This window comes from Aspergillus glaucus (genome assembly GCF_001890805.1).
Source record: "Aspergillus glaucus CBS 516.65 unplaced genomic scaffold ASPGLscaffold_20, whole genome shotgun sequence".
NCBI lineage: Eukaryota > Fungi > Ascomycota > Eurotiomycetes > Eurotiales > Aspergillaceae > Aspergillus > Aspergillus glaucus.
The window spans coordinates 522,018-544,991 of NW_019170472.1; the positions used below are offsets into that span (position 1 = coordinate 522,018).

General features: G+C 50.0%; 11 protein-coding genes across 11 annotated transcripts; 6 read left to right on the forward strand and 5 right to left on the reverse strand.

Moving 5' to 3' along the window:
• Positions 1 to 937: 937 nt before the first annotated feature.
• Positions 938 to 2,483, forward strand: ASPGLDRAFT_133090 (putative eukaryotic translation initiation factor 3 subunit EifCl; the record flags this gene model as incomplete). The annotated part of the gene is made up of 2 exons (XM_022541176.1): positions 938 to 1,246; positions 1,362 to 2,483. The coding sequence occupies 2 exons, from the start codon at positions 938 to 940 to the stop codon at positions 2,481 to 2,483; spliced, it is 1,431 nt and encodes a 476-aa protein (XP_022397935.1).
• A 554-nt stretch (positions 2,484 to 3,037) lies between these two features.
• ASPGLDRAFT_38433 (uncharacterized protein) lies at positions 3,038 to 4,051 on the reverse strand (the record flags this gene model as incomplete). The annotated part of the gene is made up of 2 exons (XM_022544945.1): positions 3,038 to 3,397; positions 3,710 to 4,051. The coding sequence occupies 2 exons, from the start codon at positions 4,049 to 4,051 to the stop codon at positions 3,038 to 3,040; spliced, it is 702 nt and encodes a 233-aa protein (XP_022397936.1).
• A 202-nt stretch (positions 4,052 to 4,253) lies between these two features.
• bna5-1 (kynureninase) lies at positions 4,254 to 5,792 on the forward strand (the record flags this gene model as incomplete). Its single annotated transcript, XM_022549313.1, has 4 exons — positions 4,254 to 4,386; positions 4,432 to 4,775; positions 4,828 to 5,308; positions 5,359 to 5,792. The coding sequence occupies 4 exons, from the start codon at positions 4,254 to 4,256 to the stop codon at positions 5,790 to 5,792; spliced, it is 1,392 nt and encodes a 463-aa protein (XP_022397937.1).
• Positions 5,793 to 5,882: 90 nt separating this feature from the next.
• On the reverse strand, positions 5,883 to 6,567 carry ASPGLDRAFT_133075 (ER membrane protein complex subunit 4; the record flags this gene model as incomplete). Its single annotated transcript, XM_022541173.1, has 3 exons — positions 5,883 to 5,958; positions 6,011 to 6,369; positions 6,427 to 6,567. The coding sequence occupies 3 exons, from the start codon at positions 6,565 to 6,567 to the stop codon at positions 5,883 to 5,885; spliced, it is 576 nt and encodes a 191-aa protein (XP_022397938.1).
• A 174-nt stretch (positions 6,568 to 6,741) lies between these two features.
• On the forward strand, positions 6,742 to 9,933 carry ASPGLDRAFT_50773 (putative AP-2 adaptor complex subunit beta). Its single transcript, XM_022547379.1, has 4 exons — positions 6,742 to 7,123; positions 7,460 to 7,644; positions 7,692 to 7,767; positions 7,814 to 9,933. The coding sequence occupies exons 1-4, from the start codon at positions 7,088 to 7,090 to the stop codon at positions 9,743 to 9,745; spliced, it is 2,229 nt and encodes a 742-aa protein (XP_022397939.1). The 5' UTR covers positions 6,742 to 7,087; the 3' UTR covers positions 9,746 to 9,933.
• Positions 9,934 to 10,117: 184 nt separating this feature from the next.
• On the reverse strand, positions 10,118 to 11,785 carry ASPGLDRAFT_50776 (branched-chain amino acid aminotransferase, cytosolic). The gene is made up of 3 exons (XM_022547380.1): positions 11,187 to 11,785; positions 10,543 to 11,126; positions 10,118 to 10,484 (listed from the first exon to the last, which is right to left on the reverse strand). The coding sequence occupies exons 1-3, from the start codon at positions 11,590 to 11,592 to the stop codon at positions 10,308 to 10,310; spliced, it is 1,167 nt and encodes a 388-aa protein (XP_022397940.1). The 5' UTR covers positions 11,593 to 11,785; the 3' UTR covers positions 10,118 to 10,307.
• A 519-nt stretch (positions 11,786 to 12,304) lies between these two features.
• On the reverse strand, positions 12,305 to 14,029 carry ASPGLDRAFT_155898 (cytochrome and DOMON domain-containing protein). Its single transcript, XM_022542368.1, has 3 exons — positions 13,883 to 14,029; positions 13,731 to 13,832; positions 12,305 to 13,683 (listed from the first exon to the last, which is right to left on the reverse strand). Exons 2-3 carry the CDS (start codon positions 13,768 to 13,770, stop codon positions 12,368 to 12,370), a joined length of 1,356 nt encoding a protein of 451 aa, XP_022397941.1. The 5' UTR covers positions 13,771 to 13,832; positions 13,883 to 14,029; the 3' UTR covers positions 12,305 to 12,367.
• A 394-nt stretch (positions 14,030 to 14,423) lies between these two features.
• Positions 14,424 to 16,719, reverse strand: ASPGLDRAFT_789976 (prephenate dehydrogenase (NADP(+))). Its single transcript, XM_022549997.1, has 8 exons — positions 16,436 to 16,719; positions 16,055 to 16,115; positions 15,881 to 15,992; positions 15,685 to 15,833; positions 15,035 to 15,634; positions 14,845 to 14,976; positions 14,615 to 14,785; positions 14,424 to 14,560 (listed from the first exon to the last, which is right to left on the reverse strand). Exons 1-7 carry the CDS (start codon positions 16,528 to 16,530, stop codon positions 14,639 to 14,641), a joined length of 1,296 nt encoding a protein of 431 aa, XP_022397942.1. The 5' UTR covers positions 16,531 to 16,719; the 3' UTR covers positions 14,424 to 14,560; positions 14,615 to 14,638.
• Positions 16,436 to 17,602, forward strand: ASPGLDRAFT_177757 (40S ribosomal protein uS11). Its single transcript, XM_022542909.1, has 3 exons — positions 16,436 to 16,939; positions 16,993 to 17,065; positions 17,122 to 17,602. The coding sequence occupies exons 1-3, from the start codon at positions 16,864 to 16,866 to the stop codon at positions 17,432 to 17,434; spliced, it is 462 nt and encodes a 153-aa protein (XP_022397943.1). The 5' UTR covers positions 16,436 to 16,863; the 3' UTR covers positions 17,435 to 17,602.
• Positions 17,603 to 17,772: 170 nt separating this feature from the next.
• Positions 17,773 to 19,442, forward strand: ASPGLDRAFT_50781 (AAR2 splicing factor family protein). The gene has a single exon (XM_022547381.1). It carries the CDS (start codon positions 17,944 to 17,946, stop codon positions 19,288 to 19,290), a length of 1,347 nt encoding a protein of 448 aa, XP_022397944.1. The 5' UTR covers positions 17,773 to 17,943; the 3' UTR covers positions 19,291 to 19,442.
• A 235-nt stretch (positions 19,443 to 19,677) lies between these two features.
• ASPGLDRAFT_50782 (uncharacterized protein) lies at positions 19,678 to 20,186 on the forward strand (the record flags this gene model as incomplete). The annotated part of the gene is made up of 2 exons (XM_022547382.1): positions 19,678 to 19,857; positions 19,992 to 20,186. A coding segment is annotated over one exon (180 nt), but the record flags the coding sequence as incomplete, so codon positions are not given.
• Between the last annotated feature and the right edge of the window lie 2,788 nt (positions 20,187 to 22,974).

Genomic DNA, 22,974 nt, shown 5'->3' on the forward strand with positions numbered 1-22,974 from the left:
CCTACCACTTATTCAGTTTCAAGCTATATAGCATAGCAGTTAATAGAAAGAAATGCTAGTATGATATTTTCGGGTAGTCTATTCGGGTCCCATGGAGGACATGGCGCTGTCCTTAGCGATTACCTTCTAGTACATATGCAGTGGTTGTATTACCATGCTCTATAGACTGCGTGCACCGTGATTCTTGAATTCAAGTCCACAAGATTCTGATGTGATGTCAGTCTGTCATCAATTCTGTATAGCTAACGTAATCCACCACCGAGTCGGCCACACACCCCCGAGCCACCTGTGTATTACATATAAAATGGCATAGTTATTTTAGAACCTCAATATTTCAACCAACATTATAGTTGTACTGTTAGAGTTCATATATCCTTATATATATATATACTATAGAATGCCTTCATATTTTACTTAGAATTTTTAGAAATTTCTATAGCTTATAATATAGTATTATGTCTAATACAGCTGTATTTCAAGACCTTCCAATGTGACTTAAAAGTAACCAGGCATATTAAAAGCTTTTGGACCTGGCGCCTGCATATTTACCATAATATATCTCTATGTTTTAACTTTCAAGCCCTATCAATATGTTATTATTGAGATATTGAGGTTCTAAAATGTGCCATTTTATATGTAATACACAGATCGCTCGGGCACTGGCTCGGGGGTGTGGCCAACTCGGTGGTGGATTACGTTAGCTAGTTAATTGTATAGCTGACTCATCCAAGTCTTATGCACAGATAAGATAGCACAAATCCGCCCAAGCGAAAACCCTCAAAATTCAAACTCCGCCGGCACCATCGAAATCCCACCGACGCCGAAGACCCCCTCCACCGTCCACTTCACGTCGATCCACGAACGAAAACGAGGAACGTCCTCTCGAAGAACCGAATCCCTCACCACCTATCCCTTTTATCTCCTTCTTCAAGCCAACATGTCCTACGAGGAGCGCGCCAACGCGCACCCCAACCTGGGCGATGAGTCCGACGTTGAGGAGGAAGCGCTCGTCAACGACTACCGCGAGCAGGTCAACTTCGACGATGAAATGAGTGACTTGGACCGCACGACATCGATCGACGCTGCCTCGCAGGCGCCGGATCTTCAGGCGCAGTTGGCTGCCGCGGCGACCCCGCTGGAATACCAGGCTACGCTGGAGACCAAGTTTGCGAGCTATGACAACTACTGCAATTTGTTCCATTACATCTTGAACTCGGATGGGCCGGTTGATTTGGAAGTTCCTTCTGTATGTGATCTTGTGTTGTTGTTTTTGTCTTTGTCTTTGGAGATGTTTTTCCATTCCGGGCTTTGTTGTGTTGTGGGAGTTGAGGAATCAGGCTAATATGTTTGTTTGGTGATAGTACTACTGGGCTTGGGATGTTATCGACGAATTCATCTACCAGTTCGAGTCGTTCTGCCGCTACCGCAACCGTGTCGCCCGCAGCGGTTCCAACGAGGAGGAAGCACAGCTCCTGCGGGAGAACCCCAACACATGGGGCTGCTACTCGGTTCTCAACGTCCTGTACTCCCTTATCCAGCGTTCGCAGATCAATGAGCAATTGGCCGCCATGAAGCGGGGCGAGGACCCCATGACCGTCGCCGGCGAGTACGGTTCCCGCCCGTTGTACAAGATGCTCGGATACTTCTCGATCATCGGACTGCTCCGTGTCCACTGCTTGCTGGGTGACTTCAGCCTTGCCCTCAAGACCCTCGATGACATCGAGATGAACAAGAAGGCCATGTTCGCCCGCGTCATGGCCGCCCACTTCACCACCTACTACTACGTGGGTTTCTCGTACATGATGATGCGCCGGTACGGCGACGCCATCCGCATGTTCAGCCACATCCTGATCTACGTCTCGCGCACCAAGAACTTCCAAAAGGGCGGCAACAGCTACGACGCCATCGCCAAGAAGAACGACCAGATGTACGCCCTCATCGCCATCTGCGTCGCCCTGCACCCCACCCGTCTCGACGACACCATCCACTCCGCCCTCCGCGAGAAGTACGGCGACCAGCTCACCCGTCTCCAGCACGGCGGCCCCGAGGCCCTCCCCCTGTTCGAGGAACTCTTCCGCTCCGCCTGCCCCAAGTTCATCAGCCCCACCCCGCCGGACTTTGACAACCCGGCCATCAACGTCGACCCCGTCGACCACCAGACCTCCATCTTTATGGACGAGGTCAAGAACACCCTGTTCAACCCAACCATCCGCTCTTACCTCAAGCTGTACACCTCCATGGACCTTAAGAAGCTCGCCGGTTTCCTCGAAGTCGAGCCCGAGAAGCTCCGCTCGTGGCTGCTGGTCAACAAGCAGCGCAGCCGCCAGATCCGCTGGGTCGAGGGCGGTCTGCTCGAGGGTGAAGTCGTCAGCGCCAACGACCTCGACTACGCCCTGGAGAACGACCTCATCCATGTTAGCGAGACCAAGGCCGGCCGTCGTCTGGTGGACTGGTACCTGCGGAACCTTGCCCGAGTGTACTAAAACCGGTCACGTCTCCTCTTTTGCTTCTATTAATTCTTCTTCTTTTGTTGGAAAAGTTTTCTTTCACCGGAATCGGATGAAATATGCATAACGTTTCTTGCTTCATATGAATATGGGTATGGAGTTCAAACAGTCATGGGGAGGACGTGGTGGCCCATGAAGGCTCGACCGGAGTGACGGATCAGGATATACCAGGGGCGACACGGGAGAAACTTGGGGGTTTCAGTGAAGAGTGAAGAAAAGAGATGAAGAGTTGGGATTGTTTGATTGAATTTAATTATGCTTTTTTGACAATAATTTTTTTCTCTGTGTTTGCATGATGTCCCATTTTCTGTTTTTGAATCTCCTGTCTATCTTCTTTTCAATATATCGTTGTTTTCTTGTTACATAGCTTGAGCTTAGGGCTGGTTATCTGTCTAGACTAGCTAGAGAAGGAATGCTCAATACCCTTCTCCTTGACCTGGTATGTAGAATGGGGTATATAGACATTTCTATCCTACGGAGTACATTGACTAATATAAATACAACCAACTGCCTTCAACAGATCAACACAATCAAAGACTAACATCAAAACTCGTCCCACACCCACAATTACTCGACGCCCGCGGATTATCCACAATCTTAAACTGACTCCCAATCAACTCCGTCGTATAATCCACCGTACTCCCCGACAACAACTCCAGCGACGGCTCATCCATAACAACCAGTGCCTCGCCGCCTTCGGGGCCAGATTTAGCGTCCGCTTCGAAAACGGTGTCTTCTTCGGCGTCGATTTTCGACATGGCTTCGAGCGACATCATGTATTGGAAGCCGTGGCAGCCGCCGGAGGTTACGGTGATGCGGAGGTGGTGGTAGGGGTTTTCGGTCTTTGTGGGGGTGGGGGAGGTGGTTGAGTCTGTGATTTCGCGGAGGCGCTGTTTTATTATCACGTTAGCTTTGTTTTGTTTGAGGTTATGATGGGATGAAAGCGATGCTTGTTTTTGGCTGGCGTGTGGCTTAAGTTGGCTGAGCGGGGAGCCATATTTCACATCTGTCTGTAGCCGTACGTAGCATATGAGTTATACCGGACAGGGCATTCTTTTCTCTGTCCTTAAGAAATGATGTTCTGCTCCTGTCTGGTATACCACACCTCGCCACAGTGCACCAAACTCCCGGACAGCCATACCCAACCACCCGCCTCCATGGTATGTAGACAAAGGTTTTCCGGGAAGTAGACAGTAACGTACCTCCGCAGCCCTCTCCGAAATCCCAACCATAAACGGCTTCCCCTCCTCATCATTCCTCGCATTCTGCACAACCTTGGCAGACAGACGGATAGTCGACGACGAAAACGCGCGGTGTCGCGGCACACTGAAAGAAGAAATATTCACTCTGCGAAGAGTATACCGGCTTGGACGAGTCGATGCATGTAGGGAAGTCGCATTGGCGTCGGCATTGTAAATCGACGAACTTCGGGTGATGGGCTCGGATGATGCGGAGAAGAACCGGGTGGTTGAAAACGGGCGTTGGCAGTGCGCTGTTGATTGTTGCAGGCGGCGCGTTGCTGATGAAAGGACTGGACGCGACATGTTTTCGGTTTTCAGGATAATCTGGTTTTGTAGGTGTAATGGTGTTGGTGAAATTACCGTGATTATATATCGGCGATTTGGATATTTCCGTTAGTCAGAGGGTTCGACATGACGTTATTGGTCGATCCGCCGCCACATCTTAGAGGGGCAGCTTTATCTTTGGGATAATGCTTTGACAGGATTTTGACAGGGATATCAGAGAATGGCTGCGCAAATACCCTACTCTAAGCAAGAAGCTGAGTCTCGCGATGCGCAGGATCCTCTACGTTCGTTTCGCGAAGAGTTCATCATTCCATCGCGGAAGGACCTCCAGCGAAAGACGCTGGCCGTTGAGGGTAGGCCAGTTCACATCCCAATTTCCTATATCCTACTAACTCCAGCAGAAACCGACACCTCAGAACCAAGCATCTACCTCTGCGGCAACTCCCTAGGCCTCCAACCCCGCAACACCCAAAAGTACATCGAATACTACCTCCGGACATGGGCAACCAAAGGCGTGACCGGACACTTCACCCCCCACAACGACCAATTACTCCCTCCGTTTGTCGATGTCGATGATGCTGGCTCGAAACTTATGGCGCCTGTCGTTGGTGCGTTGCAGAGTGAAGTTGCTGTTATGGGGTCGTTGACGGCGAATATCCATGTATTGCTGGGGAGCTTTTATCGGCCGACGGAGGAGAGGTTCAAGATTATTATGGAGGGGAAGGCGTTTCCGAGTGATCATGTGCGAACCCTTGTGTCTGGAGTACGGATGGACTGCTAACAGGATGAAGTAGTATGCCATCGAGTCGCAAATTCAGCTTCACGGTTTCAATCCGGACGACGCCATGGTATTGATTGAGCCGGAGAACCGCGAGTTTCCGACTTTGAGCACCGAGAAGATCATGCAGGTAATTGATGAACATGCCTCTAGTACGGCTCTGCTGTTCCTTTCCGCGATTCAATTCTACACCGGGCAGTATTTCGAGATTGAGAAGATCACGGCCTATGCTCGTTCGAAAGGTATACTGGTTGGCTGGGACTGTGCTCACGCAGCTGGTAATGTTGACTTGCGATTGCACGATTGGGATGTCGATTTTGCGACGTGGTGCAACTACAAATACCTCAACAGTGGACCCGGAGGGATGGGTGCCATCTTTGTTCATGAGAAGCATGGACAGGTGAATGCGGACAAGGTCGGTACTGAGGAGGAATTCCGGCCAAGGCTTGCTGGCTGGTGGGGAGATGATAAGGGCAGACGTTTTCTCATGGAGAATAGTACGAACCCTCCACTCATTCTCCGCTTTGTAGATTCTAACTCGTGTCAGAATTCGTGCCGCAACCAGGTGCAGCCGGATACCAGCTGTCTAACCCATCCGTCCTCGACATGAACGCAGTCGTCGCATCCTTGGAACTCTTCAACCGAACCACAATGGCCGATATCCGTAAAAGATCATTGGCACTGACCGGATACCTGGAACATCTGCTACTGACCTACCCTATCGACTCTCTCGCAGAGAGACCTTTTAGCATCATCACACCGTTGAATCCAGCAGAACGCGGTGCTCAGCTGAGTCTACGTCTGAAACCAGGTCTTCTCGACAGCGTGTTGGAGTCGTTGGAGGAACACGCCATCGTAGTTGATGAGAGGAAGCCTGATGTCATCCGTGTTGCGCCGGCTCCTTTGTACAATACGTATGTGGAGGTTTGGGGATTTTGCCAGGTATTTTTGAACGCGTGTGTGAAGGCTGCCAAGGCATAGAACTGTCTCTGCTAAACATTATCCATTCTGCCATGAACCTTGCTACGTGCAACATCTTGCGCAACACATGATACATAGTATTCACACTATTTAGCCAAACGCAAAAGAGGCCCGTTCCAGCGGTTGCCGTTCCGACTCCCAAGCCAACCAATCCGACCTCGTAGTCCTGTCCACCGTCAGTAACACATCCACAGAGAACAAGGGCAAGGAGTACATACGGCAAAAGCCCCATAGCATTAACCTTCCACACCCCCAACGCCAACAGCCCAAACTGCACCAACACATAAACCGCCTTCACACCCAGCAACTTCTTATGCGTCCCCTCCGTGTCGAACTTGGCAAACACCGTATTCGTATTAATCAATCCCTGAATAGGCCCCTTAAACAACATAAATACCATCATGATACTGAAGATCTGTAGACTGTTTCCGGACATGTACATCATGATCGCGTTCATGGGGAGTTGCTTTGACGGGGCCATGGCGATTTCCCAGGCTTTCTTGACCTTGAGGGCGTCGGTTTCGATGGGTTTGGAGGGAGTGGTCGTTTGGTTCTGTTGTTGCTGCTTTTGGGTTTGCTAAAGCGATCATCAATTAGTATCCTGCTTGCTGTGGTTTGCCTCAAAGAAACGTACAGGCTTAGCTCTGGAAAACCCAGGTGGATCGGGGATGTTGGCTGCGGCCTTGGACGGACGAGACAAAGGGGTGTTGAGCGAGACCACCCATCGCGGTGGTGGAGGGGGGTCGAATCCAGGCTGCGAAGCTTTGTCTGCCATTGCGATAGCTGTCGATAAGAACGTGGTGGTAAAGCTTGGTGGTGGTGGTGCAGAATAAGGTGGTGATCTGGAAGCGGCCCCGACCCAAGCGCGCGGAGTTGGCGGCAAGCCGATCCCATCCGCTCCTTTTTGGGATTCGACCAAGACTACTGTACTTGTACCTCTATATTACGCTTCAGTTCTCTCCTTTCCTTAACGTCGCGTGGACTACTACGGTACAGCTAATTGATTTATCGCTCCTTATTTCTTTCATTACGCTCACTCTTTATCATTTAATCCGGAGTGGCGTCGTTCTCCGTGACCTTCGAGTTGAAACCCCCGAACGGGAATGGACGATTCAGAACCAGCGTAACTGAAGACAGATCGCGAAAGACCACATTTTCCCTTTTCTTGATTTCGGCCGGACGTCCGCATATCCATACAGAGACACACGATCCGCGCTTGCGATCTGTACAACGATTGAACCCCCGCCGCCTCGAAGTAACAAAAGAACAGTGATTTACCGTTTCGCAAAGTCACAATGAGTTCCGGGGGAGATGCAAAGTTATTCGCGAGGGTACGTTGGAATACTCCCCCTATCATTTGTCGTATGGCTGCATAGTTCGGATTGGGGGTTGGGGGTTGGATTGGGGATTGAGATCTGGCGAGGGAACGATAGGATGTCCGTATGGGGCATTTTTCATCCCTCGTGTGATTATGGCTGGTGACACGGATTAAATCTGGTGTGTTGCCTGTGGTTCTTATATAGCTTCAAGGAGCTGTGTTGTCACTGGTCTTGATTCTGACAACAAGCAACCCCCCTTTCCAAACCATACCTATGTTGGCCGGATTAGCACCCGGATTGGTACCTCTTACGAACAATCATGACTCACTACGTGTTGCTCTCTCACAGGGAAAAGTCGCAGAGCTGCGCCAGGAGCTCAGCAGCGGTGGCAAGAAGGACAAAAATTACTCGGCCAAAAAGATCGCCCTCAAGAAGATCGTGGCCAACATGACCATGAGCAATAACGATATGATCGCATTGTTTCCGGATGTCATTGGGTGTATGAATCTGCCCAGTTTAGAGATCAAGAAGATGTATGCGTTGCGATGCGGTTTATTAGAACAATGGCTGATCTGTGCAGGTGCTTTTTGTTCTTGGTTAACTACTCGAGGATGAAGCCTGATGTGGCGATGAAGGCTTTGCCGATCCTGGTTGATGTACGTTGGCATCCTCCGCATGGAAGTGAAATGCTAATGGTTGCAGGACATGGAAGATTCTAACCCCCTGGTCCGCGCATTGGCTTTGCGCACCGTTTCGTACGTCCATGTTCGGGAGTTTGTCGAAGCAACTATTCAACCTGTCAAACGCCTGATGGGCGATATGGATCCTTACGTCCGCAAAACCGCCGCATTTTGTGTCGCCAAGCTTTACGAGCACGACAAGAAGATGGTGGAGAGCTCAGATTTGATCGATCGATTGAATCGAATGCTCAAGGACGAGAACCCCACGGTTGTTTCCAGTGTTCTCGCCTCGCTGACGGATATCTGGGGACGAAGTGAAACCATCTCCTTGACGATCGACTACAACAGTGCATCGAAATTGGTGTCTATTCTTCCTGACTGCTCTGAGTGGGGCCAGTCATACATCCTCGAAGCCCTTATGTCGTACGTACCGCAGGACTCGGCAGAAGCATTGCTGCTCGCTGAACGAATTGCCCCACGACTATCTCACTCGAACTCCGCAGTTGTTCTCACTTCTATCCGTGTCATCCTGTACCTCATCAACTACATCGCGGACGAAAGACACGTTAACTCGCTGTGCAAGAAGTTGTCGCCGCCTCTCGTTACCTTGCTTTCGAAGCCCCCGGAGGTGCAATACTTGGCTCTTCGAAATGCCATCCTAATCCTGCAGAAGAGGCCGGAAGTCCTCCGGAACGATATCCGGGTGTTCTTCTGCAACTACAACGACCCGATTTACGTCAAAGTGACCAAGCTCGAATTAATCTTCATGTTGACCACCCAGGAGAATATCTCCGTGGTGCTTGCGGAGTTGCGGGAGTATGCGACTGAGATTGACGTGCACTTCGTACGAAAGGCCGTTCGGGCCATCGGGAAGCTGGCCATCAAAATCGAGTCTGCGGCACGGGAATGTATCGACACGCTGTTGGAATTGGTCAACGCCAAGGTCCCATATATCGTGCAGGAAGCAACCGTGGTGATCCGCAACATCTTCCGCAAATACCCCAACCAATACGAGAACATCATTGGCAACGTTATCCAGAACATCGACGATCTGGACGAGCCTGAAGCAAAGGCGGCTATCATTTGGATCATCGGACAGTATGCGGATCGAATCGAGAACTCGGACGGACTTCTTCAAGACTACCTGGCAACATTCCACGACGAAACGGTCGAGGTGCAGTTAGCCCTACTCACAGCAACCGTCAAATTCTTCATCCAACGCCCAACCAAGGGCCAAGAACTCGTCCCTCAAATCCTGAAATGGTGCACCGAGGAAACCGACGATCCTGACCTCCGAGACCGTGGCTACATGTACTGGCGTCTCTTGTCAACAGACCCCACCACAGCCCGGAACATAGTAATGGGCCAAAAACCACCCATCAGCGCAGAAAGCGAAAAACTCGACAGCCGCACCCTCGAAGAACTCTGCCTCAACATCGGCACCCTCGCCACCGTCTACCTCAAACCCATCCAGCAAGTCTTCCGCAGCGCCCGCAGCCGCCGTCTCCAATACAGCCCGGCGCTCCAAAAACCCCGCGACCAGAACGGCAACAGCAACCCCATGCTGCAATTCAACCCAGCCCCCAACACCCCGCTCGCCTCTAACCCAACCGGCACCGCCAACATCACAACCACCGCCCCAACCCACCTCAGCACTTCCTTCCCCAACCCCACGGACCCATCCGTCATCGCGCCCTCCCCGATAACCGGCCTCGGCCCCGACGCAGCAGACATGAACGCCGCCGTCAGCGCAGCAGACGTCTACTTCAACGGCGTCGGCAACCAGCAAATGGCAGCGATGGATCTAGGCGGACGCAGCGGCGACGACGGCGACGGCGTCGCAGGCGGCGGCGGCGCATTGGGATCGCAGTATGTGGTGAATCAGAACCAGCAGTCGGTTTATCAGCCGCAGTTGGCGGGTGGTGCGGCGACGGGGGAGTTGTTGTTGCTGTAGCGTCGCCTTTTCCGCGGGGTTTGCATTTGCATAAATTTGTTTCTTCTTGATGCTGTTGACAAGTATGTGTGTTTTGTAATGTGTTGGATTTGGTGCAGATTGTTTTGTTGTTTGTTTGTTGTGATACCTCGACGTACTAGTATACTATACTACCAATGTATGTATAAATAATACAATTTATTCTGAGTAACTTTTAACTCTTCTATGCTGCATTATGAATATTTGAGTTGTATTATTTGCATGTCGTCAGGTTTGCTTGCGATATATATCCCGAACACACAACGCCCCGCACCACTCTTAGGGCGACTCACCGTCTGACATTAATTGATTCAACCACTGTTATCATAATTTTAAAGAAATAAACCAACAGTTTCCGAAATAGTATTTAGCAAGAGCATCCAAGCACCTCAAATCTTTCTAAATAAAAATCATTACAAGAACACATTTGATATTTACAGTTTCCAGCCATAAACCCATGGTATCGTATCCATCCCTCTATAAACAGATGACATGATATGTACAGAGTACACTACCGGTATACGTACCTACGTCTTCGGATCGGTTACTTCCCATCCTCATTCTCAATAACATACCCCCACTCATGCTCCTCCTTGCCATACATAATAGCCCCCAGCCACAACTTGATCTGCGCGGCGTATCCGGCGCGCTCGACACCGGCCTCGAGCATGTTCATGTCGACGTCGCCGTTGCGGATGATTTGCACGGGGGCGATGAAGTACTGCTCTGTCAGCAACCTGAGTTCAAATGGGATGTTAAGGGATAAGGGGGGGGCTTACGGCAGTCCCAGACACAAAAGCCTCGATGATTCTGCCCTCTTTCCAGGCTTCTTCGACCTCGCCAATAGTAAATGGTCTCTCGACAACATCAACAGGAGGTAGCCCCGTCGCCGAAGGCGAAGACAACCGCTCCCTCGCAAGCTCAAGCACACTCCGTCTCGTAACACCCGGCAAAATCACCTGACTCTCCAACGACGCCGTGACCAACTCCCTCCCCCCCTGCTTGTTCTCCCACACAATGAAAAAATTACTAGCCCCCGCCTCCGTAACCTGCCTCTCCTCCCCAAACAACCAAAGCACCTGATCAAACCCCTGCCCCGTCGCGACGCCATGCGCCGCAAGACTAGGCCCGTAGTTCGCGCCTAGCTTCGCGTACCCGAAACCGCCGGGCCAGGCGCGGATTGTGTCCGGTGTGGAGGCGAGGAGTTTCAGGCCAGAGGGATTGGAGGACATGTCGGGCCAGGGAACGGCGATGATGAAGAGGAGGGCTTCTTTGGGGGCTTGGACGCCGAGCTGCGTGCCATTGCCAATGACCGTGGGGCGGATGTAGAGATAGCGACCGAGTTGGTCTTTGGGGAGCCAGCCTACAATCTGTCAGTACCCTGTACCTAGCCAAATAAAGTAAAGAGGGGGGGGGGACTCACGCGGCCCATCAATCTGCAACAACCTCCCCACCAACTTCTTCACCTCCCCCGGCGCAAACCCCGGCAACGAAGTCCTAACCGCACTATTCGCAAGTCTCTCCCCATTACAATCGGGCCTGAAAAGGCGTAACTTCCCATCATATCCGCGATACGCCTTCATACCCTCAAAGCACTCGGTAGCATAGTGCAGACACGACGCCGTGGGCGGGATACTCAGGTTCTCGAAGGGGCGGATTTCAGGTGTTTGCCAGCCGGATTCGACGGTCCAGCGGACTGTCACCATGTGATCGGTGCAGTAGGAGTGGGATTTTTCCTCTGGGGAGCCGATTGCTGGGACGGGGCGGAGGTGCGTGCTGGGGGTGAAGTTGATGGTGGAGGCGTCGAGGTTGGGGGTGATGGAGCCCATGTTGCCGGTTACTCTGTGAGTGTTAATTGAGGCAATGGCAATTGAGTGTAGAGGAAAGAAAAGAAAAGAAAAGAAAGAGAGAGAGAGGAAGTGACTCAATTTATGGTTCGGTCCGGGGGTTGCCGTTTTGGTGAAATTGCCGGATATCTTATCGATAACAGAATTTTTCTCCAGTTTTACTTCACTGCTTTGCTATTTTCATTCATTCCTATTTACTGTATGCTATCTGTTATTCTAATTTCAATTATACTATTGTACACGTCTTGATTCAATCGCCGTGGTATTGTATTGTACTGTCTGATTTTTCTCTTTCCCGTGTCTTCCCCAAGACTCCGATGCTAACCGCAGTGAATATCACGCCCTACTTCATACTCCGTGTACACCCTACGCTACGCCCTACGCCTTGACTGGGATCGGCTATTGTCAGATGTAGGGTTACACTGCTAACGGTTGTCATATATACAGGCATTGGGTTGATAAGTCTTCTAGGAGAGATAGTGACTACCAGACACCGAGCAATATAATCCTTTTATTTCACTCACATATACAAATGGCAACAGGCCCCGACCAGTCGGTAGCCTCCAGAATCCGAAATCTAAATACAAGATGGATATGACTATGTAAACAGGATAAAAAATGTCAAACCAATTCCATCACCCAAGACAAGACAAGACAGACCTAGACTCCGGAGATGCAATCACATTGAATCATGACAAACAAACAAACAAACAAACAAAAAAAAAAAAAAAAGACAAAAACGAAAGATGAGAATGAATCAAGAACCCAATGGTTTTTCCCTAACCTGCGTGGCCCCCGGATTATTCAACGTCGACGTCGAAGTAGACCCTCCCGATCCTGACACCGCCGTAGAAACAGAAGTCGACTCGACAGCATGCTCTTGCACGGGAGTTGTCTTATTCTCAGCCAAACTATCCTCAGATCCATTCTGCGTCTGCGCCTGCGCCGCCGCATTCTGGGCCTTTGTCTTTGACCGTCGCCAGTAAATAACAGTGACATAAATCAACCCTATAGACGCGCAGATAATGCCATACGCAATTGGTGACGCAGGGGGGATATTCGGGTTTTTGCCGATGGCGTAGTGGAATCCCACGCCTCCATTAATGATGCCCAATGCTATGAGAAAGCGTCCGAGATAGCGATGCATGACGCCCCAGATCGTTTTGAGTCCGTATTTGCGGAAGCGCAGATGCTGGATTATACCCATGATGGGCATCAATACTGCAACGCCGAGGACGGCGATATGTCCCAGCAGCGGGTGATAGTCGCTACCCTCTTGGAGATCATGCGCGACGGAAAACCCAATGGCGTACCCGGCTAGAGCCAGAGCAACGGCGAAGATCTGCAAGGGAGCGTGGATGGCGGGGACTGTCCAGCGGGAGGGGAGGATGTAGAGAGTCAGTGCGAAGTTAGGGAAGAGCAGGACGAAGGCGACGGAGGTGATGACGCCGTGCGCGATGCGTTTCTTGTGGAGTCTTGCATCGCTGATTTGCTGTTGTGGGGATTTAAATGTGTGGTCGATGATTGTGTGTGAGGAGACGAGGAAGGGGTTCTCTGTTTTCCCCCCGACGCCTTCGGTTAGGTTTAGTGTGAAGATGCCGTGCCAGTCGTGCTGGGGGATCGGATGGGTGACGTTCGACGACATGATGGGTTCGCCGTGCGCCATGGCCCAGATCCAATCACTATGGGGACCGAGGATCGGTCGACCATCGAATAAACGCATGCAATTATTGCACTGAATATTAGCCGTCATATTCCCATGATGAAACCCCGAGCCGTCGAGCAAAAATGCATCAACGGTGGAATTATATTTCGGCTCGACGTGATCCTTCGCCTGTCGCGTTGAGAGAGTGATATTCCCGCCTACACCGGCATACACGATGAATAAATTCCCATCGACCATGCGGGCACCTTGTCCCAGGGCTATCCACTGGATAGGAGGGGGCGCTGTTAATTGGAAGAAGATGGGGCCGGATCCATTGACGGCTGTGCGTTGGGGGATGTTGATTGAGTATGAGATCCCACTACCTTCGGAGGGGCTGTAGGAGATGATTTGCCCGAGGATGGGTGTAGCTAAAGTAATTAGCATTTGCATTGACTCTTCCGATAAGGAGACGTACCATAGGCCAGGGCAGTGGCCAAAAAGGAGAGTAATTTCATGATCAGTGTACAAAGGAGTGAGAAGTATGTGCAGTGATATGCGTCAAAAACAATGCATAGATCTAGATTGTTAGCATGCTACTCCATAGACATGGATAACGAGGTACCATACCTATACAGTGGCAAACCAAAATGCCCTACGCCAGAGCACCGCGATCTGCATGACAATAAAATAAAACAGCGGTAAGAAAAGCTCTAGAAAACCAGAAGACCCAAACGAAAGACATGAGATCAGCGCAGTGGCAGCAATGACAACAGCAGTGGGTGGTGGTGGGCGTATAATAAATGCAGTGGCAGCCCGTAAAAGGAGCTGGTCAGTGCAGTCCCCAAACAGAAATGGGCCCGAATCCGCAAACTTTTTTCTTGGAGAGTCTCTTGTCCTGGCTTGGCCGGAGGTGTTGCCACTTTGATTTGTATGCAGTTTTTTTTCTTTATCTTTTGTTCACACACTCTATTCAAGCGCTGTACAGTATATAGAGAATACCATTGCATTGTACTATTCTACTCTGTATTGTCTGTAAGACTACTACGGAGTATCCCCCTATCGATCGGAGCAGGTGAGTCAGCGGAACTATTTCGCCAATAACATAACCTTACTAGACCGTTGTGCCGAGAGTATACGCGATACGGAGAAGCCGGAAAGCGGATGTGAGACGAGACACTCGCCAAATAGCTTCTATTATTATGTTCCCTGTGGCTGTTATTCGTGGTATACTAATGTCCGACGCGTCATGGATGGAGTCGCCAAGGATTATCGAATTGCCGAGACACGTGAGTTCCACTTGCATTACTACTAACATTGGCATTAGTTACATACATCGTTATGCATTGCATTGAGCATCACATTTATAGTACGGAGTACTGGTAGCTACTTTGTCTTCTCCAGAATGGTCTTCATCATCTCGTTGCCCAGCCGAGATGCCTCGGGGAATCTTGGCGCAAAGTACTGCTGGATCCGCTCGAATCGGTCCCGGTACGATTCGAAATCGCCAAATGAAACGCAGTCGGACCATGCCTGTGTGTGTTAGTCTTCAACCATTTCCATTTCAGGTCCTAGGGAAACAAAAGGCATACCCGCGCAGCAAACGTAAACTCCAGATCATCCGAACGGAACGTGCTATCATCACACGCCGTATCCAGCGCTTCATCAAGCAATTCCGGATTGCGAAAGAGGTACTCCGTCACGCCCAGCCAGAGACGGAATAACTGTTAACACATCAGTAACCCCATATACTCCGTACCTATAGCTGAGAAAAAGACATACCGGCGTCGAACATATCATATGATCATACGGCACAATCCCCAACTTCCACCAACAATCCACAATCGCCAACAAACTCAGATGATTATTCGGCGGACTCTCCTCACGATGCCGATTCGACAGCGAAAACCGATCCAGTACCTCATCCTTCAACAATAAATCTTGCCCCTTCGTCCCAGCCTGGAACACATACTCCCCGGCCGCTTTCACTCGCTTCTTCAACTCATCCCGCTGTCCCTCAATCATAAGCTTGTACAACTCCGTCACGGACTCGGCGTACTGCCGGATCTGCGCTTTGGCGGCTGGGTTGAGGATCGCGAGACCCGCGTAGACGTGCCATTTGTTCGAGTAGATGCGTAGCGTGATGTTGATCTTGACGTTTTCGATGCCGCCGACCCAGCGTGACATATCCCATGGGAATTGGTTGTTGGCTTGCCAGGCTGTGCCCATGCTTAGGAAGGCGGCGTGGGTGACGGCTTGGGTGTCGGCGGTGATGCGGTCGTGCATTTCGCCCGAGAGGTAGACATATTTCGAGCCGAAGCAGGAGAGGGCGTTTTCGACAAAGTGGAGGCTTTCGTCGGAGGCGCGGTGTTGGATGAGGACCTGACTGCATTAACGACCGTTTCTTCATACAGAGGAGTGCAAAGACGTACCAATGGCTGTCCATTAGGATTCACCTTTGGCCCATGCAGCGAATGGCACGATACAATCTCTACATCCGGGGGCAAGTGTTTGTCAAACGCGGCTAGCTCCGGGGCCTTGCACGACGTCTGTCCTCCAACGATAGCGCCGACCTTGGTGGCTGTTCAAGTTAGACCAAGACCAAGACCGATACGAACAGGAACATACACGGTCCATACTGGGCGACTACCCGGTCGATAATGCCCGCCTCTACACTGTATAGAATGAAATCGCTAATTCTTGAAACCAAGTGTCCATTCGGTAATACTGTGACACCTTTCTATATACATACAATGAGCCTATGAACGGCGTAGCCCGGAGACGAGCACGAGCACGACATACTTGAGTGTCAAATTCTTGTTTCAATTCTTCATATTTTTCTGGTACATCGCATGCGTTAATCCTTTTACTGTCAGTCCGACATTTCCCAATTATTATTATAAGCGTATCTGTAATCTAACCGGATAGTTAGCATCGGTTCGAAACGTATTCCAGCAAGAATAAACAAGTAAAGAAAACAGTATCAGACAAAGAAAAGTAAGGTAGCTGAGATTTTACATCATCGACGACCTGGCGAACAGTCATACCAGAAAGGCGGACAAGCCCACCAGGCCGTGCTCGAGCCAAATGCACTCAAGTCATCATGTAATAAACGACGGGGATAACAAGGAGAGGAGTCTTACCTTAAAAGAAAGGAACTCGCGTAGAGTAAGAGAGCATTACCTCCATCCCGCTGCACTTAGTCGTTGGGCATACAGCTTGCCCATGTCTCCCATTCCGATGATGCCAATGCTGGCATTTTCCCTTGTGAGAACCATCCTGATGTACTGCAGACCGGCTGCGAGCAATGCAGTCAAATCAAATTGCTTGATGTCGAATGAAGACAACACTGGTCTAGGAGAAGCAAGGGAAAGAAATTTTCTTAAATAGACGCTGACAGTCAGCACTCACCGCTCCGGCCCGACTCCAGCTTCCGTTCTGCCGGATATACTCCCTCGCTTGAGAATCCCTCCCGCCTTTGAACAACCAATCAGAGGCGGTGAACCCCGTCTAGGGCACACACCCACTTTTCTATCCAACTTTCTTTTGAGTCTGTTGTTCTTCTTCCTCTTCTCTTCTTTCCATATTCCATCCCACAACCGACAATCGCAATGCCTCCCAAGAAGACCCCCGGCGCCGGCGCCGCCGCCAAGGAGAATGTCACTCTCGGTCCTTTGGCCGGTGATGGTGCGTATTCTGCGTTTTAAGCATTGTGAGTGCCAGCAGCTAACAGAACACAGGCAAGCTCGTTTTCGGTGTTGCCCGTATCTTTGCCTCTTTCAACGACACCTTCGTCCACGTTACCGATCTGAGGTTCGCGACTCTACAATGAACAATCAAACCGGACAATTGCTAATAAAAAAAATCAGTGGTCGCGAAACCATCTCCCGTGTCACCGGTGGTATGAAGGTCAAGGCTGACCGTGACGAGTCCTCCCCCTACGCCGCCATGTTGGCCGCCCAGGACGTTGCTACCCGCTGCAAGGAGCTCGGTATCAACGCTCTGCACGTCAAGATCCGCGCCACTGGTGGTACCGGCACCAAGACCCCCGGTCCCGGTGCTCAGTCCGCCCTCCGTGCCCTCGCCCGTTCCGGCATGAGAATCGGCCGTATCGAGGACGTCACCCCCATTCCTTCCGACTCTACTCGTCGCAAGGGTGGTCGCCGTGGTCGTCGTCTGTAAGCATGTGCGGGGCTGTCTTCCAACTTGTTCGGTTGGTTATTACAGTGGGCACGTGCCTTTTGCGGATGTGGATGGAATAAACGCGGAGAACGGCTTTTTCGCCTGGTCTTCAATTCCTTGTCCGAAAATAAAATCTCAGTTAGCGTATCAATGTTATGCTGGGGAATTACTCTGTTTTGTACGCGTAGATTTGTTTGTAGCATGATTTTTTTTTTTTTTTTTTTTTTTTTTTGAAAAGTCTTAGGCGGTAACTGATAAGATGCTTATCATGATGATCTGCCACACCCAACTTTGGTTCTTCCACCTCTTCTATCTTCTTGATAATTGTCAATTGTCACCAATTTCGCACCGTACAATGATGGCTTCGTTTTGAAATAATCTGACGCGACTGGCTCCAACTCATCAATCCTCCATTGACGTCAAGCGGACCCAGATTCTTCCGCGCGACAACTTCACGACTCACGATTCTACAACAACCAACCTCAATACGATCAAAAAGAAACGACGAAATGTCAATCCACCCAACCCCCACAATCCTAATCCCGCACCTCCCCCCGAAGACCTTCGTCGGCATCGACCTCGTCACCTTCACCTCTACCGCAAACTTCCACGGCATCCGCGACCTCCCGCCAGGCTGGCATTTCTTATACTCGGGTACGACAGAGGCGTTATCATTGCGCAGTGGGGGGTGGTTTTACGTCCAGGACAATGAGGACAATAATCGCGGGGCAGCTGCGACAAGGACAGCGACAGGGACGGGGTCAGGGCCGGAGATATTCATCTGGAAGTGGGACGCGGAGACAGAAACGCTCGTTCCGTTGAAGGGTGATAGTGATGCGGAAAGACAAGAGGCGATGCGCTTCAAGGCGAATCTGGGAATGATCTGGCAGGCGGGAAAGCTGTTTCGGTATCGCAGTCGGGTGACTGCGCAGGGTGTACAGAAGAATCAGGTGGTTGATGAGGAAGATGAGGAGATTGAAGAGGATGGCAGACGGGATTGGAATGGTTTGACGGATAGGTTGTCACAAGATGTTCTGTTGAGGATCGTGGGAGATCCGGAGGTCGATGCTGATGGGCGGCCGAGGTGGATGGTTACGTCTGCTAGTACGGCGAAGATGGATACGGATGATATTCCGGGGTTGGCGAGTGCTGATCCGGATGGGCCGGGTGTTGATGGGACTGGGAGACAAGAAGTTGAATTCTCATTCCTCCCAATCGAGCTGCGAAAAACATGGCGAGAGGGCGCGATTGGTCGAGAACGAACAGAAGCAGCACAAGACAAATCCTGGGCGCTAGGCGATCTAATCAAACAATACACCCCCACCGACTCAACAAACGACAGCGAAGGCGAGACCCAAATCCTCGGCGAACTCCAATTCACCTTCCTCACGGCCCTAACCCTCCTCAACTTCTCCTGCCTACAACAATGGAAACGCCTCCTCGAACTAATCCTAACTTGCCGCGCTGCCATCGCAGAACGAGAACCATTCATGCGTGATGTCCTCCGCCTCTTACTTCTCCAACTCCAACGATGTGACGATCTAGAAGGTGGGTTCTTCGCCATCGACGCAGATGAAGGCGGCGAGTTCCTACGTGGCTGGTTAGTCAGGTTTGTCAGGTCGCTCGAAGAAGTAAGTCTTGTTGGTGCTGGGTCTATTGTCAAAGACGAGTTGGAGAAGCTGGAGGCTTGGGTGAGGAGTGAATATGAATGGGATTTACGTCCTGAGGGTGTTCTTAGACGGGGTATGTTGCAGTTGGAGGATGGGGAGGAGGTGGAGATGGAGATGCCTGATGATGAGGATGAGGAGACGGGGGAGTATGCGCCCACGGTTGTTGAGTTGGGGGGTGGTTTTTAGGCTATGTCCCACCTTTTGTATCTTATGTTATATTCCAATTGTCCATGATTGAAATAATCAAATACAGAGATCATGACTGCGCGTAGTTCTGTCTGCACAGACCAATATAGCCTTGTCAATGTGGAAGCCTGGGTCTCGCAGCTTAACCTTATACGGATCTGACGGTCACAACCGAATACTGGATATACATATCAGCAGATGTGTAAGACGATCCGGCGCTTAATGGGGCTGTTTGTGGCAGTTACGGATAGGGGATTGTTTTCTAGCCTGTTTGATCTTACTATGCTTAACCTGCATGTGAGGGCTTTGGGGTTGTACCAGGCTGGTGAGTGAATTGTGGTTCTCATATGCTCTGCCTGAGTGTCTAATAAATATGTGCCTCATAGACCAAGGGGATCCCATTGGGCAAGGGATATGAGGTCTTTGATGCAGAGCTTCTTGGGGTTGTTCAAGCACTCCAGTTGGCAAGGAAATCAGGAGATCAGGGACCAGTCACTGTCCTGCTGGACTCCCAAGCCGCCATTGCGAGGCTGCGGCATACCCAGCCAGGGCCAGGTCAAGCATTAGCAATCCGAGCACATGCTATAGCCACGAGATTACACACCCAAGGTCGTCAACCCACTATCCAATGGGTTTCGGGGCACGCAGGGGTAGAAGGAAATGAGAGAGCTGACCAGACAGCCAAGCAGGCAGCCAAGCAGGCAGCCAGTAAGCCTCCAGGAAGAGGCCCAAAAGAGATCTCTTTGGCCTTTGCCTGTAGAGCCCGAACAGAAGCCGTTTCAGCACAGAAGCAGAGATGGCTCACTAAGAAGCTCAGTCAGCGATCCCAACAAGGCCAACGAATATACAGACCGCAGAAGAACTGGCAGCTTGACCAAACAGCTGCAGTAGCTCCCAAGCACCTGGCAAGCCGCTATTTTCAACTGAAGTCAGGACACGCAGCCATTGGAATGTATCTACATCAGATTCATGCCCGGGAAGATGCAATCTGTCAGGGATGTGGTTCTCCAAGGGAGACAATACACCATCTTCTCTTTGAATGCCGGAAATGGCGACAGCAACGAAACAAGCTCTACAGGGATCTGGAGGTGGATGGGGTTATGAGACCCACTGCTGCAGAGGAACACCCGCAAGGACGACTTTTAGGAGAGCCCAGAGCTACCAGGGCGGTGCTACAATTCCTAGCCAGTACCAGTATAGCTCTACCGCGAACACACCTGCGAACGGCGGAAAGGGCCCAAAGAGATGACGAATGGGGGCTAGAAGCATTGGAGGAGGCAATTAGAACAGGAGAAGGGTAGCAGGAAGGGTAGCCTAAGCTGAGAGTCAGCCTAGGCCACACCCGTCCTGCTCCGAAACACAATGAGAGCACTGTGCTCGAAAGCCCTGCGCATACAGGCGGTCTGAGGCGAGGGAAAGGATTAGAGCGATTATAGAAGAGGGGGCTACCTCGGGAACTCATAGGGACAAGAGGTTGAAAGTTAGCTACAGCCTCGAGTTCATGGAATACGGTCTGTCATAGCTTTAGGGCTCGATATGGACAATAAACTTGATTAAATAAATAAATATGTGCCTCATATTTCAGCACCAGGTCATTGACGTATGTATATCACACTCCTAAAATCAAAGCAGCAATGCAAACAACTTACAGTGATTTTTGAAATCGGCTTGACCAACATACACACATGGTGGTAATTTTCCAGCCCCGCTGCCATGACCTTAGTGCGGGTTAAACATTGAGGGGACTGTATAAATTTGGGTGCGTATAGTAAAATTGATCATGTATGAAACAATATGTGCTCATAATCATGATCACTGTGTGTCGCTCATGCTGTCAATTAAAACTTACATAAGGCACTATCTTTGGTCTGACTATTGTTGGTACAATTGCCCTCACCTTGTTCCTTCTTCCATTGAGCCTTTTTTTTTTTTTTTTTTTTTCGTCGGGCCTGGTACCGTTATACCTCATTGCTAATCTGATGCATTTTGTTGATCTCACAAGAAACGCTAGTGCTTTAGAAATCAGAGAATATGACAGCATCTCAAATCTCATATCACATCAAGAAAAAGAAATGTCCACCACTGAAACTTATCCTTCGGTCAATGTTGTTTGGTGAACTGATACTGATCTTTATATGTTGACTTCCATATACGCTGAAGGCTGATTGATATGCTCGCTGCTCCGACTGACCAATCAGAGCCCGACCTGCCCGCCAATTTACGACATACTTCCTGCCTATGCCTAATCGTAGGTATCCACAGAGGAATGAGGATATGATAGAGAGATGATAGGACCGGGGACTACGGCTATGCAGTCAGCATCCTTTGACTATGGCCACCGCATACATGCATTATGCACTTTGTACTCCTTTTGTCTCTTTGAACTTCTTTCGCAACGACCTTCCCTTTTGCGCTTAATTGACGGCCGCCAGATTGTGTATAAAAAGGCCGTACGATAGATAGATATCTAGAATCAGAGTTCTTCCTCTATTCACTCTGAATAGTGCCTATGAAATCCTTCCAAGCATAGTAGTTAACATATATCCATTGCCAACCACATACCGAGTCACAACAACGGACATGAAGCAACCGGCAGCACTATGCTGCCGAGGTTACGCGCTTGCAGAAGTAGGGAAGGAAACGAGATAGTATCCAACAAACCCATGGACCTTCGTGGCCATAGGAACAGCAGTATGAAAACAGCAGCACGGAACATACCACATGCAGAATAAGATATCAGGATAGGTATAGAAAGGCGACGATGTACATAGCGACTACCACTACGGCGGCTTACCCGGCCGCCCCGCAGAACCTGCCGCCACTCGGCCTACAGGGCTGACAGATGCGTGTATGAACAACAACAACAACAACAACAACAACAACAACAACAACAACAACAATAATAATATATCCATTGCCTTATTGCGAAGAGCTTCATCGTCATGGGTTCATGTTGTATGAAAGTGTGTGATGTGTACAGCATTGTGGCTTCCTAACCTTCATATCAATATAACTTTCTGGTCGCCCATGAGACTGATAAAAACAAAGCATGTTTTGTCAATATCCACATTCTTCAAGATATAAAGAAAGACTCTGAGGATGAGATATATTTGTCTGGTGAATTTTCTAACATGAACCTATCAAGTGTCATGGAACATGGACACTTGCTAGCTGTATAGCATGTTTGATTACTTTGGCCTGTTTGGCATAGGATATTCACTGAGCATTGCTTAAACTCCTCACACACACTAGATAGCTCGTCGCCGGCAGGACTGCCTCTTTCCTTTCTCTCCTCATGTTAGAATTTCATCAAATAGTCTACCAATAAATTCCTATTGCTCGAGACCGTTACACTGGGCATTACTGGAATTATCCAATGGTTGTATTAATGGTATACGCTTCATTCTTGTAAGAGCTTCGCTTTATGGGTGCGTGGAATACGGCAAATGGCTAAATAGGCGATATGTTGATAAAATTGGTCAACAGGATTTAATGAAATTGGATTTTACAAATACCAGGCTTCAATTTTGATTGCAGTAGATGGCTGAGTAGCAGGACTCACTTAGTTTGCTGCTCACATGACTTTGCCACATTCTTTGGATGTCACGGGCTCGGAATAGAAGATAATAACGAACTGAATTCCTATCTTGACTATTGTAGCCATCAACGAGAATATCGAATCTG

What these genes read in the sequence shown, in the direction of transcription:
- ASPGLDRAFT_50773 (XM_022547379.1), top strand. Translation starts at nt 7,088, where the DNA reads ATGAGTTCCGGGGGAGATGCAAAGTTATTCGCGAGG. An exon ending in AGTTTAGAGATCAAGAAGAT is followed by an intron (nt 7,645 to 7,691) that starts GTATGCGTTGCG and finishes TGATCTGTGCAG; the next exon opens with GTGCTTTTTGTTCTTGGTTA. An exon ending in CTTTGCCGATCCTGGTTGAT is followed by an intron (nt 7,768 to 7,813) that starts GTACGTTGGCAT and finishes TAATGGTTGCAG; the next exon opens with GACATGGAAGATTCTAACCC.
- ASPGLDRAFT_50776 (XM_022547380.1), bottom strand. Translation starts at nt 11,592, where the DNA reads ATGGGCTCCATCACCCCCAACCTCGACGCCTCCACCATCAACTTCACC. An exon ending in GTTGCAGATTGATGGGCCGC is followed by an intron (nt 11,127 to 11,186) that starts GTGAGTCCCCCC and finishes GACAGATTGTAG; the next exon opens with GCTGGCTCCCCAAAGACCAA. An exon ending in CTTTTGTGTCTGGGACTGCC is followed by an intron (nt 10,485 to 10,542) that starts GTAAGCCCCCCC and finishes CTGACAGAGCAG; the next exon opens with TACTTCATCGCCCCCGTGCA.
- ASPGLDRAFT_155898 (XM_022542368.1), bottom strand. Translation starts at nt 13,770, where the DNA reads ATGAAATTACTCTCCTTTTTGGCCACTGCCCTGGCCTATG. An exon ending in GGCCACTGCCCTGGCCTATG is followed by an intron (nt 13,684 to 13,730) that starts GTACGTCTCCTT and finishes TAATTACTTTAG; the next exon opens with CTACACCCATCCTCGGGCAA.
- ASPGLDRAFT_789976 (XM_022549997.1), bottom strand. Translation starts at nt 16,530, where the DNA reads ATGGTTCTCACAAGGGAAAATGCCAGCATTGGCATCATCGGAATGGGA. An exon ending in ATATGATATGTTCGACGCCG is followed by an intron (nt 14,977 to 15,034) that starts GTATGTCTTTTT and finishes ATGTGTTAACAG; the next exon opens with TTATTCCGTCTCTGGCTGGG. An exon ending in AGTTTACGTTTGCTGCGCGG is followed by an intron (nt 14,786 to 14,844) that starts GTATGCCTTTTG and finishes TAACACACACAG; the next exon opens with GCATGGTCCGACTGCGTTTC.
- ASPGLDRAFT_177757 (XM_022542909.1), top strand. Translation starts at nt 16,864, where the DNA reads ATGCCTCCCAAGAAGACCCCCGGCGCCGGCGCCGCCGCCAAGGAGAAT. An exon ending in CGGTCCTTTGGCCGGTGATG is followed by an intron (nt 16,940 to 16,992) that starts GTGCGTATTCTG and finishes AACAGAACACAG; the next exon opens with GCAAGCTCGTTTTCGGTGTT. An exon ending in GTCCACGTTACCGATCTGAG is followed by an intron (nt 17,066 to 17,121) that starts GTTCGCGACTCT and finishes AAAAAAAATCAG; the next exon opens with TGGTCGCGAAACCATCTCCC.
- ASPGLDRAFT_50781 (XM_022547381.1), top strand. Translation starts at nt 17,944, where the DNA reads ATGTCAATCCACCCAACCCCCACAATCCTAATCCCGCACCTCCCCCCG.